At 38.6% G+C, this 19388-nt stretch overlaps 1 protein-coding gene across 1 annotated transcript in view; it reads right to left on the reverse strand.

The window, feature by feature from the left end:
• The window catches only part of bsna (bassoon presynaptic cytomatrix protein a), a 253160-nt gene that overhangs the window by 194036 nt on the left and 39736 nt on the right, over positions 1-19388 (reverse strand). The window contains exon 2 of the mRNA XM_052108105.1: positions 16047-16524. Within this exon, the coding sequence (XP_051964065.1) occupies positions 16047-16524 (478 nt within the window). The remainder of the gene's footprint in view (positions 1-16046; positions 16525-19388) is intronic.

A 19388-nucleotide genomic window follows, 5' to 3' on the forward strand; every position in this document is an offset into this window, starting at 1 on the left:
TATGATCATTTTTAATATCGCCAGTGTCTGACAGTGTCAGAAAAGCGAGAGCGAGACAGAGGTCATGTGTCATGTCACATCATCCTTATGTTTTCCTTATAAGGACTCTTATTTAGAAAAGACACTTAGTTTGAAGTTGTATATCTTCCTCTTATGTCTGTCTTCCTGTTCTTTGCCCTAATTGTATCCCAGGTAGGTGTTCCTCATCCGTAAACTATAAAATACTAACTGTTTCAAATGTATAACCACAAGGGTGGGGGAGGGGGGGGGGTGTCTGTCATGTCACATCATTCTTATGTTTTCCCCCCCAAGGACTCTTGTTTTGAAAAGACACATAGTTTGAAGTTTTTTATCTTCCTCTTATGTCTGTCTTCCTGTTCTTTGCCCTAATTGTATCCCAGGTAGGTGTTCCTCATCAGTAAACTATAAAATACTTACTGTTTCAAAAGTATAACCACAAGATTTAAACAATGTGTGTTAACATGATTTAAATGTGATACAATCCCTTTTCTGTGTAAAGATACAGCCAATTTTACAACTTCGTTGTAATGATGAATCTACTTGATGAAAGTCAACAAACCCTAAAATGTCAGTGAAATTATTAAACAAATTTACAATTTAAATAATACATGAGTTTCAATAGAAGAATCAATCTAAGTGCTTTTATAAAATTATATGCTTCACATTTCTGCCTTTAACCCCTCCTTTTGGCGCCATTCACCTCCATTGTAAGTGCCTCACTGTAACACTTTTTTTTTTTTAATTTAAGAAAAGGATGGACAAGTGAAAATAAATTTTTATACATCTTTTTTATACAACATTTAGACAACATTATGCCACAAAGCTGTCATAAGAGCTTAACTTGTATCAAACCCGGAATATTCCTTTAATACAACGTTTCTAAGTTCTTACGTTTTACAAACACATCATTTTTTCGGTAGTAATTATTAATAATAAATATAATAAAATGTAACAATGTTCAAAATGCCACCTATAGAAATCTGTATTTTCCTTGAATGTCCTAATTTCCGTAATATGTTAAACAATTAAAAATTCTTAAGCTATTTTTATGAAGTTATCTTAAAATCAGCGTGATGGAAAACTGGTGGTGCTATACAGCAATAACAAAACCTTTTGATGGCTATGCTAATTTCAGCATTTTTATGCATTTATTTTTTTGTCTGTATGATTTATTACTGCAGATGTCTGTAATTGTTATTGTTGTGTGGCATGGAACTTAAGAAATGCCTGCAGAAATCACAGAGATAGGTGTGTCTTCTGCATTTACACTGCCGCCACGTAACTGACCTATCAGAAAATGTATAGTTGTGTGTCACCTTTTCAGGTTGGTTTTTTTGTCTGACGGGAACATGACATCATCACCCCATGTTCTGTCTTGTGTTTCATGTATGTTCTTTGTGTGAGTGCCCGGTCCGGTTGTGAGTCTTATGCGCTCTTATTCGGTCGGTCTCTTCATGTTCGGAGCATGTTGTCTGGATCCTGACTTCCTGTATGGTTTGTTTTCGAACTGTGTCAGGATCTGGACACTCATGCTCTATTTGTTTTGGTCAAATCATGTTTACGTTTCTCCCTCATGTGTTTCATGTGCCGTTGGTGTGCAAAATCAGCGTTTCCATGAGAACCCTAATTTCCATGGGAATGCTAATCATACCAACATTCAGCTGACGAGTGGCACCTGTCCCTTGTCTGTTCCTGCCTATTTTTCAGCTGGATTATTGAATGTGTTTAGTGTTGAAGTGTGTTTGGTGCAAAGTAACTCACTCTCTTTCTTCGGTGATGTCGCGGTCCTGTCATTCTGTCAGGTTGGGCTTTTATCTGATGGGACCGTGACATCATCATCTCATAGCTTGTGTTTCATCTTATGTTCTTTGTGTGAGTGCACAGGTCCGGTTGTATTACCATCATGCACTCTTTGGTCGGCCTTGTGTCATGTCTGGAGCATGGTGTCTGGTTCCTGACCTCCTGTATGGTTTGGTTTCGATCTGTGTCAGGATCTGGACACTCATGCTACATGTTCATGTTTGTTTTTGTCAAAAACCGTATTCTCCCTCATTTGTTTCAGTTGCTGCTGGTATGCGGAATCAGCGTTTCCATAGGAACCCCGATTGTTTCCATGGGAATGCTGATCATGACAACTTTCAGCTGGTAAGCGGCACCTGTCCCTTGTCTGTTCCTGCCTATTTTAATCCCTTTGTGTGTTATGTTCATGGCTGAATTGTTGAATGTGTTTAGAGATGAAGTGTGTTTGGTGTGAAGTAACTCACTCTCTCTGCCTTGTTGGTCCTGTCTCATGTATCTGTTTGGTTGTCGTCTCTGCCCGTGTGTCAGGAGTGTGTTTGCCTTCCAGTTAGCTGTATGCTCATTCTCTGTCCTCATAAATCTTCAACAGAGGATTCCTTGTCTCTGCCCATGTGTCAGGAGAGTGGTTGCCTTTCAGTTTGCTTTACGCAAGAGGCTTCAGCAGAGGTTTTCTTGCGGCTCTGCTCCTCGCCGTCACGGTGTGTGCAGTCGCCTGAGGGAGGATTCCTCAACTCTGAAATCATTATTTGAACTGTTAATAAATCCTTTGAACTGTTCCTCTGCTCTTGGGCCTCTGTCTCGCTCTCACTTTTCTGACACTGTGCTGCTTAATTAAGCAAGACATATCATTATCATATACTGTATCTGGGATTATTAGAAGAAATTTATTGGAATATCTGGCCAAATAAAACATAGCTGGTAATATAAGTTTGCCTAAAATCCTATATTAGGGCTTACTCTTGAACATATAGACAATCCATTAACATAATGTAATTTTGTTTTCCCTCTTCAAAATATGTTCCAAAATGCTGGGGGCAAATCACTAAATTATATGCTTGTCTACTTGTCTCATTTTCTTAGCCAAAAACAACAAAAGCAATAAATAACCACTCCACACCATTAAATGCTTGAGAAAAACATGCGTCACTCCATGCCCAACAGCCTGCGTATCTGGCAGTTCATCTGAAGTAGTGTTGTCAAAAATACCGGTACTCTGGTACCAAGTCGGTACTGAAACAAAAACATTTTTATGATACCAGAATTTCAGAAGGTACCAGTGTACCCATGCAGAGTTGCGAACTTTTGAATGCTCACAACAAGCAAAAGATGGCGACAAGCAAAGTATCTGCTGCTGCGGAGTCTCAACTTAATCTTGTCGAAAAGAAAAGTGGAAAAAGCCAGGTTTGGAAATTCTTTGTATTTGAGGCTGATGAAAAGGGAAACATCATAGATCAGCAAAAACCTATTTGTAAACGCTGCTTTTGCAATTTTCTGACGAAAGGAGGAAACACATCGAACTTAATAAAGCACCTGAAAGACAAGACACCCGGATTAATTCAAGCAACCAAAGCAGGTTAGTTTAAAAGCATATTATCATTTACATTAGGGCTGAAACGATTAGTCGACATTATCGACAATGTCGAAAATAGAAAAATGATCATTGTCTAATAGTCGTTTGATCTCATTTAACGTAAAATTAAATCACATTAAACTGTAATAACGACATGCGAGAGCAGCACTGCAGTTCACGCCTGACGGAGGAGAGAAAGAATTACACAGATCACAGTCCAGATGCACTCTAAACTTTCACAGCTTCATTTTATGTAGATCCCAAAGTATTAGGGAATTATAATAAAAAAAAATTTAAAAAAAGTAAATTCAGAAGCAGTCTCGTTGTTGAATAAGCGGAGCCAAAGCTCTTTAAAGGAAACATACCGGCGTTACAAATGCAGTAATATTTAATGTGTTATAGCTTTATTAAAGTTCAAATAATACAGAAGCAGGTCATGTTGATAACTTTAATCTCAAAAACTGGCATTTCTCTGTGTGGTAAGCACCTCTTCAATGAGTTGCGTGAATGTCCCGATCTAAGGGGGAGAGATTAAAACTACACCCGGCTCAGAGAGACTCTGCCTCGGGGATGCTCATCCCTCGAGCGTTTACGCTTAATGCAGCTAGATTAGAACGTGATTGCTCGCGACTTATTTAATACTCTGGTGTCTTCTCATTGACCAACATCAACTTCATACACTTGAAGAACTTAAGGAAGAATTAAAGTTAAAGGGTTCACAGCAATGGACTGTATGACGTGTCATACACTCCATTGCAGTGTATGGGATGGAGTGTATAACATGCAATAAAGTGTTAACTAATTCCAAAAAATCTTAATTAAATAATCTGCATCCAACATTAATTTCTTTCGAGGATTAAATGCCATAAACTTTGGAAGCTTTTGGTAAATCTAATCAAAAAGTGTTGTTTCCTCAGAGGTGTTCATTAGCAGCATGGTAACTTTAAACATGCAACTAAGATGAGGAAGTTTTAGGGAAAGCGTGTTTGTTTTTTAGTGTTTTGCAAGAATAGCAACTATGACAAACAGGAGAGAAAAATACATAATTAATCACCTTTTAATTAAACCCATTTCCAAAACATTTTGATACAATTGCATATTTTATTTATTTCTTTACTTGTCAGGGACAATACACATTAATCAAACATGATGTAAATATGTCAGATTTAGCCAAAATGCCTACTTTTCATCTGCTTTCCAGGGGCAGGTTGATGTCAGTGCAAAATGCTAAATGCAAGACTACATTAAAATGCAGTCTATGCACACTACACTACAACATATCCTGAAAGCATGGTTCAAAAACACAGTATATAAGATCCACAAGACAATAATGCTAGCATTAAGTACAATGTTGACAATTCTGGTTTGACAATAACCAGACTTTTGATTTTAGAGAAAACAACATGACTTGTTAGATATTTCATATCAGCTGGAAGTCCATTCCAGTCATGGGTTACACAAAAAGCTAAAGCTAATTGACCAAAAGTACTCTTCTTCAAGGGATAATTCACTCAAAAATTATCACTCTCATAATTTACTCACCCTCATGATACCCCAGGTGTGTATGACAGAACACATTTGAAGAAAAATATACACATTTCTCAGCTCATTAGGTGCTTATTGCAAGTGAATGGCAATTTCTTATTTGAAGGTCCAAAAATCATAGACAGTCACCATAAGCGTCATCGATAGGACTCGTATCGTGAGTAAAGAAACAGATAATGATGAATCTAAACCAAAATCAACCAAGCTACTGTACAGCAGTCCTCCTTCTCATTTGTTAACAGCTCTTCCGGTTCTGACGCACATGCGTCAGTTCTCACATGTTTCAAATGCCAATACGATTATGTCACACTCGCATACTGCTGCTGACCGGAAGCATGATTTAGATTAAATCTTTATCTTTTTTGCACCAAAATAGATTGTGTCTTTTTAGGAGACATTAATTTAACAGTTGGTGTCTATTGCTAAGTCTATGCTGTCTGTCTGTGATTTCTGGACCTTCAAAAGAGAAATCGCCATTGACCTGCATTTTAAGGACCTACTGAGCTAAGAAATCATTCTATTTTTCTTCATATGAGTTCCAATGAAGTAAGATAATCATACACACCTTATCATGAGGATGAGTAAATAATGAGAGAATTAAAATTTTTGGGTGAACTATATCTTTAATGGTATAAAATGGCCACATGAATATAGCAAGCAGCACAGAGGGAACATAACCTCGACCATGAAAGCACGTCCATGGCCATGTGCTAAAGTTTGACCGCTTGAGATTTCACAATAGCAAAGTAAATAAGACATGTAAGATTGTACATGTTCTTTATAACAGTGCTTTTAATATGCATTGTTTGTGGAGAGATTAAACCAGAGATTAAACTAAATCAAAACTGCTTTAGTTTTGGGAGTGGTGGTGGTGTAGTGGCCTAAGCACATAACTGGTAATCAGAAGTACACTGGTTTGAACCCCACAGCCACCACCATTGTGTCCTTGAGCAAGGCACTTAACTCCAGGTTGCTCCAGGGGGATTGTCCCTGTAATAAGGGCTCTGTAAGTCGCTTTGGATAAAAGCGTCTTCCAAAAGCATAAATGTAAAATGTTTTGCAAACCGTCCAATAATTTAGGGTGAGCAGATTAACCTTGCCCACCCACCTATAGACATGGCCCTGGACAGTTCAGATTCATTATCTTTTTACCAGTAGGTCAGTTTGCATTAGATTACAACCAGGGGTTATTTTATTGGGCATTGTCTCAAAGTAGAAGACAATATAATATTTACTCGTGCAGGAACGTGCAGTCCATAAAAACTCTTACCCTCAGTTCCCATATACAAAACATATCTGTCATATTCTAAACTCCTGAGCACAAACTATACAAAAAAAAAAAAGATAAAATATGAACAATACTAGCCTAAAAAATATTTGTGAGTTTCATAATGTCTGTATGTCATTGTAATGTGCTCACTTTTATTCATAATTAATCTGGCCATCATTAGGTCATTTTTCTAAAACATAACATTCCGAATGCATAATACATTTTTTTAAAAGAGAAAAATCTGTTTCAGTGAATTTTTCACCAAGGCAAATAATTGCTAAATAAAAAGACAAGTTGTTTTTTTTCTTATCCGTTTTTTTATTTCAAAATGTATATGGAATGAACAGTAAAACTGTTTTCCGAACTCTGGTGTGCACCCGTGAACTGCACCCGAATCCGCTTGAAGAGGTGGTCTGGAGTATGTTTCACGTGAACTCTGTTACGGTTCACTGCTGATATGAATGTAGCCATACCACATTGCAGAAATGAACCACTATCGATGACATAATTTGCATCTTTGCAGGCTCCCGATCGCAATTATTGAGGTATAATGCATTTCTAATACCTGCTTGTTTCCAAATAACACACCTTTAGAAAGCAGTTCACATTCTTCATATCTCTTGCAACGCATCCGCGGCAGACAAACACTAATATTCTATTTTATTATATCATTGCACATTAAATGCATCCATGGCAGTCAAACACAATTGTCATTTTGTGCATGTAAAGTTTTGTTGGAACTTTGAAAAGTTTAATAAAAATGAAAACTTTAATAACAGAGCAAAGCTGACTACCACCCCTGGAGTCACAAGTTTGAATCCAGATTATTCAAATTCTTGCTTTTAAATATGTTAATGTTTTCACTTTAATAGCTCCTCAGTAAATATTTTTCCAACCTAGTATCAAAGAGCCACGTTACAATGACTCAATTTTTTGCTAATTGAGTTTTACGTGCCTCGTTCTATCTATTGCTGCTGTTGGTGAAATAAAAAGGAGCAACAACAACTAGTTTTATTTACTTTCACACAAATCATGAGTAAAATGGAAGATTAAAAGTCATAGTTCACCAAAAATGAAAATTCTCTTATCATTATATCATTATGCTATTCAAGGTTTATTTTTCTTCAGCAGAACACAAAGAGTTTTAGAAAGATATCTTTGCTATGTAGGTCCATACAATACAAGTGACAGGTGATCAGATATTTGTAGCTCAAAAAAAAATAAATCACATAAAGGAAACATAATATAACCATATGATTCCAGTGTTTAAATCATATCTTCAGAAGTGATATAACAGGTGTGGGTGAGAAACAGAACAATTTTTAAGTCATTTTTTACTCTAAATCTCCTCTTTAACTTTCACTTTCAGATGTGAATGTGAAACCAAACAGGTGTGTCACTTTTAGATGTAAAAAAAATGACCATGTAATCTTTAATAAAAATGTCACAAATTGCTCTTCCAGTGATCTGCCTGACTCTTCTCTGCTGGTATATGCAAGGGCTTGCTGCACTTAAGTCATTTTTTAGTCAGTTTTATCCCAGCCCCTTCAAGTGTTATGCACACAAATCTGGTGTCAAAGCAGGTCCCAAACTCTCTTCCCAAAACGACCTTGGTTACAGGCACACAGGCTTGCAAATACATTTCGAAGGAGGAGGAATAGCGGTGAATTCGTGGTTGTGTTCAAGATATTTCATGCCTGAATGCTTCCAGAAGTGATCACTACTGAATACAAAAGTCTATTGTAATCTTTTACTCACTTGTTTCTCATTCTTTTGTGTTGGACTTGTACAATGGCTCCGGTCTCATCATAAGCAAAAATGTCTCGGTTACATACGTAACCTAGGTTCCCAGAGATGAAGGGAACAAGACATTGCGTAGTAATGCATATGGGGAGTGCCTTCTTACACAACCTAGTTGAAACCTCTCTACAATATCAGCAATATTCTAATATTGTTTATGGTGTTTGAGCCCCGCCTGTTTTGGCACGAATCTGTCCGCTATAAAAACAGGTGCACAAACACCATTTCTATATATGATTCACCATTCAAATATTTCTGACAGAGAACAAATAGTGCATCGCTTGCGCCTCAAGAACTCTGAGTCTTGTAGTTCGGCCAGCGTTCGCAATGTTTCGTTCCCTTCATCTCAGGGAACAGAGTTTACATACATAACCGAGAGGTTCCCTTACAACTCAGTACACTCAACATGCGTAGTAATGCATATGGGGAACAGAATTCCATCACAACGCACTACACAGCATAACTTTCCAGAGAGGAAACATGACACTGCAGTCTTGTGTGATGGTGACCGACATGAGTATGCCGCAGTGAGTGATCCTCGTGTTGGCTAGGAGGGGAGCACTCATAAAGAATATATGAACTATAGTCATTTAGTATGAATTAACCTCTTATGAACCCAGTCGGGAAGGGAGTTTATTTATAACGAAAGGTCTTGTGACTTGGTATGGTAAATTATAATGGCCTGAATGCAGGCGGTTGTATAAATAATGGGGAGCCCATACTTAAATGGAAGGGCATAAGTATATATTTGGCCAATGTCTAGCAAGTGGTCTAAAAAGAGAGGACTTGTGAATAAGAAGATGTTACATCTAGGTTGTAAAACCTTGCAAATAGGTTTTGCAGCAGGATGGTCCTCTCAAAACACATGTCTTGTAAGAACACACCATTCATCCATGCCCATGAGGAGGTCATACCTCTAGCTGAGTGTGCTTTAACACCAATTGGGCAAGTCTTAACCTGCGACTCATATGTCAGGGCAATTGCATCGACAATCTAGTGAGAGAGCCTTTGTCTAGAGATGGACATTCCTTTTGTGCATCATCCATAGCTGATAAAGAGCTGATCAGACAGTCTGAACTGGCAAGTCTGAACGTGCAGCTTTGGGACTCTCTGATCACTGTCTGGTTCATCTTGTTCTGACCTACATGCAGAAATTAAACTCAACAAAGCCAGTTGTAAGGACTGTAAAGAGTTGAACCACTGAAGCAGAGCGGGAACTACAACCCTGCTTTGACTGCACTGATTGGAGTGTTTTTGTAGCTGCAGCTACAGACCTGGACAAGCTCACAGATACTGTTACATCATATATCAGTTTCTGTGAGGACATGTGCATCCCTACTAGGACTTTTTTATCATTTAACAATGAAAAACCATGGTTTACAGGAAAACTCAGACAGCTTCACCATGCCAAAGAGGATGCTTACAGGGGTGGGGATAAAGTCTTGTATAGTCAGGCCAGGAACACACTGAATAAGGAAATCAGTGTGGCTAAAAGAAGCTACTCTGAGAAGCTGGAAAACAAGTTTTCAGCTAACGACCCTGCATCAGTGTGGAGTGGCCTGAAACAACTTACTAATTACATTACTCCTACCCCCAACCCTGTGGTGAACCAACAACTGGCTGACAACCTGAATGTGTTTTACTGTAGATTTGAAATGCCAAATCTCACACCCCACACCCACTCTGACCTTCACTACACACAAACACCAAAACCTCCTGCAACCCCCCTCCACCCCCCTCCTGCTACTCAACCTGCACTCAAGATCTGTGAAGATGATTTGTGCCACGTCTTTCGGAAGCAAAAGATGAGGAAGGCTTCAGGCCCAGATGGAGTCTCACCAGCGTGCCTCCGATCCTGTGCTAACCAACTGGCCCCCATCTTCACACAGATCTTCAATAGATCACTGGAGCAGTGTGAAGTTCCATGCTGCTTCAAATGGTCAATTATTATCCCTGTCCCTAAGAAACCAAAAATCACAAGAATTAATGACTACAGACATGTCACCCTGACATCTTTGGTCATGAAGTCATTTGAGAGACTGGTGTTGGCCCACCTGAAGGACATCACTGGACCCTTTCTAGAACCCCTTCAATTTGTTTATCGTGCAATAGTGTAGATGATGCAGTCAACATGGGATTGCATCATATCTTGCAACATCTGGACAGACCGGGGACATATGCAAGGATACTTTTTGTGGACTTCAGTTTGGCTTTCAACACCATCATCCCAGCTATTCTCCAGACTAAGTTAAACCAACTCCCTGTTCCCATGTCTATCTGTCAGTGGATTACCATCTTTCAGACGGACAGGCAGCAGCTTGTGAGACAAATTCACTTCCAGCACCTGTACAATCAGCACTGGTGCCCCCCAGGGATGTGTGCTCTCCCCACTACTCTTCTCCCTCTACACCAATGACTGCACCACCAAGGACACCTCTGTCAAGCTCCTGAAGTTCACAGACGACACCACTGTCATCGGCCTCATCCAACATGACGATGAGTCTGCATACAGAAAGGAGAGAACAGCTGGCTCACTGGTGCAATCATAACAACCTGGAGCTGAACACACTCAAAACGGTGGAGATGATTGTGGACTTAAGGAGGAACACCCCAACGCTGACCATTCTAAACAGTACTGTGGCAGCAGTGGAGTCATTCAGGTTCCTGAGCACTACCATCTCACAGGACCACACGTTGTTGGAGACACACATTGACTCCATTGTGAATCAGGCCCATCAGAGGTTGTACTTCCTTCGCCAGCTGAGGAAATTCAACCTGCCACAGGCGCTGTTGATTCAGTTCTACTCAGCGGTCATTGAGTCTGTCCTCTGTATTTCAATAACTGTCTGGTTTGGTGCAGCTACGAATCAAGACATCAGAAGACTAAAAAGGACAGTTCGGACTGCTGAGCGGATTATTGGTTGCCCCCTGCAAATTCCTTGTATGTGTAAGCATACTTGGCAATAAAGCTGATTCTGATTCTGATATGTCGATCCAGAACTGCCAGGTTGCCCATGGACTTGCCATTGGCTTGCACAGTGAGTTTTGTGGTTTGCAGCACTAAGTCTGTAGCGGTGCAGAGCTCTTTGAATGTCTCTGGATCGAAGCCGTGCTCATCCATTTTCCTGAGGAGCTTGGCTTGAAATACCTGGAGCACCACTATTGCTTGGAGTGCTGATCTAGCTTGTCCTGCCACAGAGTAAACTTTGTTGACACGGTTTGGAAGAATGTATGGGGCGTGATTTTTTTTTTTTACTTGCTTGGCAGAAGTGTGCCGCTATATCGAGGTGAGACTGTTCAGGTTCCTCTTGGGGAGACCACTCAAGGTGAAGCTCTTTGACCACCCTTGTGAGGACGTGGAGCATGCACGTTCCTCTTCCTCGCTGGGGGGACAGGCGGCAGAATCATCTACTGGCCGCTCGCCTGATGCAGCAAGAGACATGACTTTGTAATTATCATCCCCAGCATTAGAACCGTTGAACGAGACAAGGCCGCCCGCTCTTTCAGAAGGTCAGAACTCGTCTCGCACATAGTGTATCAGAAAACATACGCATCGGAGAGATTGAGGGGCTTGCTGGGCTGGGCTGGGCTGGGCTGGGCTGGGCATGGCCCAGACAGTAAACGCAGCTCTCATGCGGATCTGACGGAGGGATGTGCCTCGCACAAGGAACACTTATGGAACGATATCTTTAAAAAGATGCGAACATGTAAGTGACTCTTTTAGATATATACATATAAAATGTATATATATTTATATCACACAATATACAATTGCTTTGTAAGGATACACAAACCCTAATCAGGATGCTGAGACCCGTTAACCAGCAAAATGTCAATTGGCGTGGCGGTGTGATGTTCGTCGGAGCACTGCAGGGGAGCGGAATGTATTCCCGTGAAGATTCCGCCCATATATCGACGGCAAAGTTAGAGGGATTCTAGACAAGAGATGATCGCTGTCTGAAGAAATTTTGAGAAAATGGTGTTTGTGCACCTGTTTTTATAGCTTCAAGCCACAAATAGGCAGAGGTGGTAGTAACTTGTTACATTTACTTGAGTAAAATTTTGGGAGAAATTTTACCTTTAGAGTAGGTTTAAAAGTGGGTACTTTTTACTCTCACTCAAGTAATTTCTAATATTTGTTTTTACTTTTACTTCTTTACAATGCGTGGCATTACTGTCATTACATTACTGGGCTTAATTTTAATTAATGTGTAATTTATTGAGAGATTATTGAATGGGACTTTTATGAGAGCGGATGCTCACAGCTGCGGGCGCTGAGCCGGTATCACAGACTGTCACTCAAGTCATCAGTGCAGCAGCATCTAACTCTTCAAAGTGAAACACTTTCTTCACTCTACAAAGTGAAAAAAAATAATAGTTTCATCATGCAATGCCTTCTTTTAACACCAAGACAAGCTGATATTTCAAGATTAAAGTCTCAGCTCCAACTTCAGCAACTTCAGCTGAGGTAAGTTTTGGCTCTAATTCTAACGCAGGCTTTTCTGTGTAATGAGATGGTCATTTTCAGGGTGATTCTGTAACTGGGCTCTTATGACATCAGTTTTTAAGTGTACATTTTTTAATTAGTGCAGCAGTATATCAGTGTGCTTTGTCCCGCATGTCATAAGCAGAATTTATGCATTTACTCTGCTCCTTTGCGGGGGTACTGGAAAATATCGCAGCTACTTCAGGCGGATTAACGGTATAAATCCATGTAAACATCCAAATTGAGTGCAAACCAGCCATTCGCGTGATCAACAACTGGAGCGCGAACAGACAACATTTTTGCATGCACAGCGAGGTGTGCGGGGCACACATGTGATGTGTACAAGGCAATTGTGGCGACGAGAGTGGCTGTGTTCGCAATCGTTCACTCATTCACTATTTCCTATATAGTGAATGGCAATTAGTGCACTATATCTCAGCAGTAAGTGAAATGAGTGAATTCGGACGAGAGTGTTGGGACTCTGGGGCTGGTGCAGAAACGTCACATATGACATTTTAAAAAACTTGGGCCTTATTTGTTATTCTTATTAAATAATATATTAATACAATAAATCTTCATTCTGTTTGTCATTTTTAATATATACTGTGTGTATGTATTAAATGAAGAGTAAACACATTTTGTCAAATAAAGACTACATTTTAAAATGTATCTGTATGTTTTGTCTCTCTATATATTATTATGTTATTTTAATCAAGTAATGATTTGTCAAAAAGTAATTTACTACATTAAGCATGAAATAAAACATTGCAGGAGTGAAGGAAGCAGTAAACTCCCAGCTCGTATGTCTTCCCCATGGTGAATTGTGGGAAATTAACTCTCATCGAGTGTATTTGAAATGTACACTTGAAATTAGAGTGCATTGTGGGTAAGAATGAGTGAACAAAATTAGGGAACAAGTGGCTCCCTCAGAAATCAGACACTCCTACAAAATAGCGAAAACTCAAAATAGTGCACTATATAGTGAATACTGGGTGGTTTCAGACACAGCAAGTGTTCCACAATCAGGGTTGGTGCCCTACATAGGTTGTGTACTCTGCATTTAGAGAGCGGCAGTACTGCTGTACAGAACTAATGATCTAAATACTTACGACAATGAAAACTATAACTACACAGTTGAAATAATAATCCACATAGGACTTATGCCTTATTTAGCTATTTCTTAGCTTTTAATTTCAACATTATATATAATGTCCATGTGGGACATTTTCACGTTTTCACTGCAATAATTACTAGAAATGTTTCCAAACCTCTCTTCTTAAAGACAAATTCATCCAGATCTGACAAGAGCCCTTAAAGGGATAGTTCACCCAAAAATTCTCATTATTTACTCAATTACCCTCATGCAACCCCAGATGTGTATGACTTTCTTTCTTCTGCTGAACTTAAATGAAGATTTTTAGAAGAATTTCTCAGCGCTGTTGGTCCATACAATGCAAGTGAATGGGTGGCAACATTTTAAAGATAAACAAACTTAAATCAGCTTAAGAATAATCCATTAGACTCTAGTGGTTAAATCAGTATCTTCAGAAGCAATGTGATAGAGTTTGGATTGTGATATAGTTTGAATGAGTAACAGAGAAACAGATCACTTTCACATTCTTCTTTTGTTTTTGGTGATTCACATTCTTCTCTGCATATCGCCCCCTGTTGTCTAGCAAAAAATGACAAATATTGATCGGTTTCTCAACGACACTTATCATCTCCCTTCTGAAGACATAAATTTAACCAAGTCTTATGGATTACTTTTATACTGTCTTTATGTGCTTTTTGGATAAAAATGTTGGTCTATAGAGCTAAAATATTCTTTTAAAAATTTGAATTTGTGTTCTGCAGAAGAAAGGAAGTCATACACATTTGGGATAGAATGAGGGTGAGTAAATGATTGAATTTTTAGGTAAACTATCTCTTTAAAGTGATAGCTCAACCATAATTTAATATTCTGTCATCATTTCTCTACCCTTGTTGTTGTTCCAAACCAATGTGAGGCTTTGCATTATGTGGAACACAAAATGTGTTAGACAGAATGTAAGGGACTGACATTCTCGTTCACCATTCACTTTCAATATATATATATATATATATATATATATATATATATATATATATATATATATATATAAAACATTCACTGAAAATAAATAGTGACTCAGGCAAATATTCTGTCTAATATATCCTTATTGTGTTGCATGGAAGAAAGAAAGTCATACGGGTTTGGAACAACATGATAGTGAATGTTGACAGAATTTCCATTAATAATAATAAGAATTCTGTAATACATGTTCAAAGAGTATTATGTAATGGAATATAGGGGAGTAAACGTCTACTATGTCATTTGTGCAAGTAACAAGTTACTCACTACTTGAGTACTCTTTTAATTGGATACTTTCTTACTCTTACTCAAGTAATTATTTATGTTAGTACTTTTACTTCTACTTAAGTAATTATGTTTTTGAAGTAATTGTACTTTTACCGTTTTTGGCTACTCTACCCACCTCTGCAAATAGGTGCAAACACCATAGCCAATATTAGAATATTGCCGTTATTGTAGAGAGGTTTCAACTAGGTCATGTAGAAGGCACTCCCCATATGCATTACTACGCAATGTCAAGTGTAGTCGTAAGAGAACCATGATGTGCAGTATGCGTTTTTGGGCTGGTTATGGAATAATGTTTTCAGTTAGATCATTGTTCGGTTCTCAAGTCTGTGTTAAAAGATAGTGTGTGTGTGTGTGTGTGTATGTGTGTGTGCTTGGACTGCAAACTCAAATTCAGGTCTGCCTATTTCCTATTGTGTCCACTGTTCACAATCCAATCGACAACTGATATATAGAATCAAGTCCCTTTTACTAGTTCGATAAAATGTTTAACTCAGAAATACATCACAATTCTGAAGTAAAGTTGGTCGCAATTTCAGATTTATGTTTATGTTTCTTTAAATTTAAGTTTATTATTATGTACGTACTTCCTCTCTGATCTCTTCCCTTCTTTCATCTTTTTCCCACTTCTCAATAATCTAGCATACTGTACATTTACTCCCCATATTTATTCTCCTTTCCTATGCTCTTAATGTGAATGCCATTCACACAAAGCCTGTCAGCTACAAACCCTAAAACATTAAAATCCACACTAATAAATATATTATTACAAATATTATTCTACTTTTTGTATTTTGTATAACTTTGTATTTGTATGTTTTTTACTTTATGTGTATGTATGAAGAGGAAGAAGGGTATTGTCTATTATTTAAAGATTGTTCATTTGTTTGTAATTTGCACTGACAACTTATATTGCACTGACACTGAAAATTATATTTTGCATAATCACTGGAATGACAATGAGCCAAACTAAAGAAATACATGACAAGGTATATACATATTCCTAAGGCCTAAAATGAGTACAAGTATAAGAAATGCCACAGAGGATACACCCTAAACTGAATGATTATTAGAAAATAATCTTCACAACCTAAAACATAATCAATAAGAAAAAATGTATTGTAATCCCACTTATTCAAACAAGGAAACTGTTTCTTACCCCTGTAAGGTGTGGGTTGGGGTTGAAGCCACACTGGTTGCACACTGTAGCGTGGCACTGTGTACACTTGTTGGAGTTTGGCGACATAATACTTGTCAGCTCTGTAGTTTTGCAGACTGGACACAGCTTACTGCTAGGCATAGGTGCTATCTGGGGTACTGAGTAGGGTGAAGTTGGAGCACTAGCTCTATCAGGAGACACTGACTGTGAGCAGCCTGTTCGCCCAGCACTGCTACTGAAGTCCACCTGAAGGTTGCGCCTGGAAGTGTGTTGTCCAGGGCTTTGGTTGTGGCCCATGGCCCCTGATGAAGCTTGAATTTGAGTTTGATGTGTAGAAGAGGTCTGGGAATGTCTAGGGCCATCATTTATTACTTTTTTGTTTCCACTTCCTTGCATGCCACCTACGCCAAGGTCACCATCTGATCCAGTTCCATAGCTCAGTTTAGGGCTTGATGGTGGCCCTCCCCCTTCAGCCAACCTAATAAATTGAAAGAAGAGGAGAGAATGAGAACACTTTGATGACTGTTTTACACAGTCAGACCTTTTTAACTAGTCTGAGCACTTAAACATTTAAGCAGACAGAGGCTTATTTGGTTTATGTCCTGCAAAGTGATGGGTATTTAAAGTTTTGCTCAGTTATTCATTTGAAAGAAAGATATTGCAATGACAAGTGTACAGTTACAACATATACATATTTTTACTATAAATTGTTCTCCTTGCTCAGTCAATTTCCACTTTACTTTCACTTTCTCATTGTCGTTCTCTTTTTGGTGATTCCCATCCTTCTTGCATATCGTCCCCTAATGGAGAGGGAGGAAAATTTATGACACAAAATTACTTAAATAAAGATATTTTCACCCACACCTGTCATATCGTGTCTGAACACTTGGATTTAACTACTGGAGTCATATTGATTACTTTTATGTAGGGATGTCACGATTTGACTTTTTGACGGTACGATTATTGTCTGATAAAAAAAAATCACGATTTCACGATTTTTACGATTATTAGCAAATGTACCTATTATGCAACAATAAAAACCTCTACAAACATATCACAACTTTAGTTAAATGACATGCAGTTAACATATTCCTACTTTTAACTGAAAACAAGTAGGTAAAGTACTTGTATTTAAGTTTTTGCAGTTTTCTCTATTCGCCCTCTGACATCAAAACGTACTGTACCTTTTCAACAAAAAAGTATGTATACTTTTTATATATATATATTTCAATAAATACAAATTTAACAAAATATAGATAAAAATAAATAACCAAAAACAAAAAAACAACTATAACTTAAAACATATGTTTAAAAACAAATGTGTCAGGCTAGGAGAACCTTCTTTCTTTATTCAGTAATCTAACGATCAGCCGGATAATCACAGCACTTTTATGCTCACTGAAATCTTATTCAAGCAGGAAAAACTATTTGGAGGCATTGCATTCACAATATAATCTGAACCTCTCCTCTTTTAAACATAAAATAAACAAAACTTTGGATTTACACAGTTTCAATTCAGTGACTGACTTTACCAAAAGGTAAGTAGTACATTACAAATAATATTTACTGTGTTGGTAAAATTATTACCACTCCCCGCTTGGTGTGAACAACACCACTACATTTGTACTCTTTTCTTTAACTTTGCATGGCCTTTTTATTACTTTGAGGTAGGAGAAGAACAACTTCCAGGCTGCCGAATACTCATGAGGGGTAAGCATCTTAGTGCACTGATGCCATCCTTTACATTTGAATGATCGAACTATATGAATGAGGAAGGTAACAGCTTTTAACAGAGACTTCATGTGGAGAAGTGCATGAACCTTTCTGTGCTTAGGACTTTTAGTTCAATTTGAGCATGATAACTTGTGACCTTGTGCCTTATTTCGACATCATGTTCTGGACTTATAAGATCAAAGGATTCGATCTCCTCATGTGAGCTCATGTATGGTTTGTAGAGGAACGCTGATCCTTTCAAACATATTTTGTCTTAAAGGCGGGATGCAGCAACTGCTCGAGAGGCATGATCAGCTGGATTACACTCTGAAGGGAAATATGACCATTGATCTCGCCTAGTGGACTGTCGAATTCTTTGAATAATAATGTACATACACATAGAACTGTCTTGTCTCATTGTGAATGTACCCTAAGACTACTGTGCTATCACAATAGAACTTCACAGCATGCAGTCGAAGGTCTATCTCTTGGAGAATTAGATCGGCAAACTCCACTGCGGCACAAAGTTCGAGTCGTGAAATGTTTGGCTCGTGTTTTGGTGCTAGCTTGGCTTTACATAAGACAAATCTAATATTGCAGTTTCCATTATCTTCAATGGATCTGAGGTAAGCCACAGCACTGATTGCCTTTGTGGAGGCATCTGAGAACACAATTCTACAAGCTCTGCTTTAGTGAGAGCGAGGCTGAGGTATAGGTTCTAGGGATATGCAGCTGTTTCAAGTCTTGGAGAGAATCTCACTAGACTTCCCACTCAGCTTGTTTTTCCTCGGGAAGAGGAGCATCCCATCCTGTATTGCAATTGGTAAGCTTTCATAGTAAAGCCCTACCTTGTATGGTGACAGGATATACCATTCCAAGTGGGTCAAAAAGGCAGTTCACAGTGGACAACACCCCACGTTTTGTGAATGGGTTATTGACGGATGACACATCATAGGTGAAGGTGTCACCTGCTACCTCCCAATACAATCCAAGACTGCGTTGTACAGATAGGATTTCCTCGTTAAGGTCCAGATACTATCTGCATGTTCTTCTGGAAGAAAGGCTTGCATAACAGCTGGACTAATTGAAGCAATCTTGTGCAGGTGAATGTTTGACTCAGCTAAAGATGCTTGTGTTCTCTGAAGAAGACTGATTTCCTGATCGCATGTAGGCAAGGACACGAGCCCATCGTCCACATAAAAATGCCTATCCACGAATTGTTGAGTATCAGAGCCATGTTCCTTTTCACCCTCTTTAGCAGCTTGCCAGAGATGGTAATAGCAGGTGAAGGGCTATAGCCAAACACATGTACTTTCATTTGATACTCAATTACGTCTTTTTTCGGGTCATTGTCTCTGAACCAGAGGAATGGCAATGGTCTTCTTTTACTTTGAAACAATGAAATATGTGTTCAATGTCAGCCCTGACAGCTGTCAATTCTTTATGGAAATGAAGGATAACTCCCAGCAAGCTATTATTCAAATCTGGACCTTTAATCAAGACATTGTTAAGAGAAATGCTATATTGTTGTGCGCCGGAATAAAAAACTGCTCTGATTTGATTAGGCTTTTTTGAATGATAGACTCCAAAGATTGGCAGGAACCAACATTCCTCTCCATCCATAAGTGG

Source organism: Xyrauchen texanus, chromosome 37 (genome assembly GCF_025860055.1).
Source record: "Xyrauchen texanus isolate HMW12.3.18 chromosome 37, RBS_HiC_50CHRs, whole genome shotgun sequence".
NCBI classification, from domain to species: Eukaryota; Metazoa; Chordata; class Actinopteri; order Cypriniformes; family Catostomidae; genus Xyrauchen; species Xyrauchen texanus.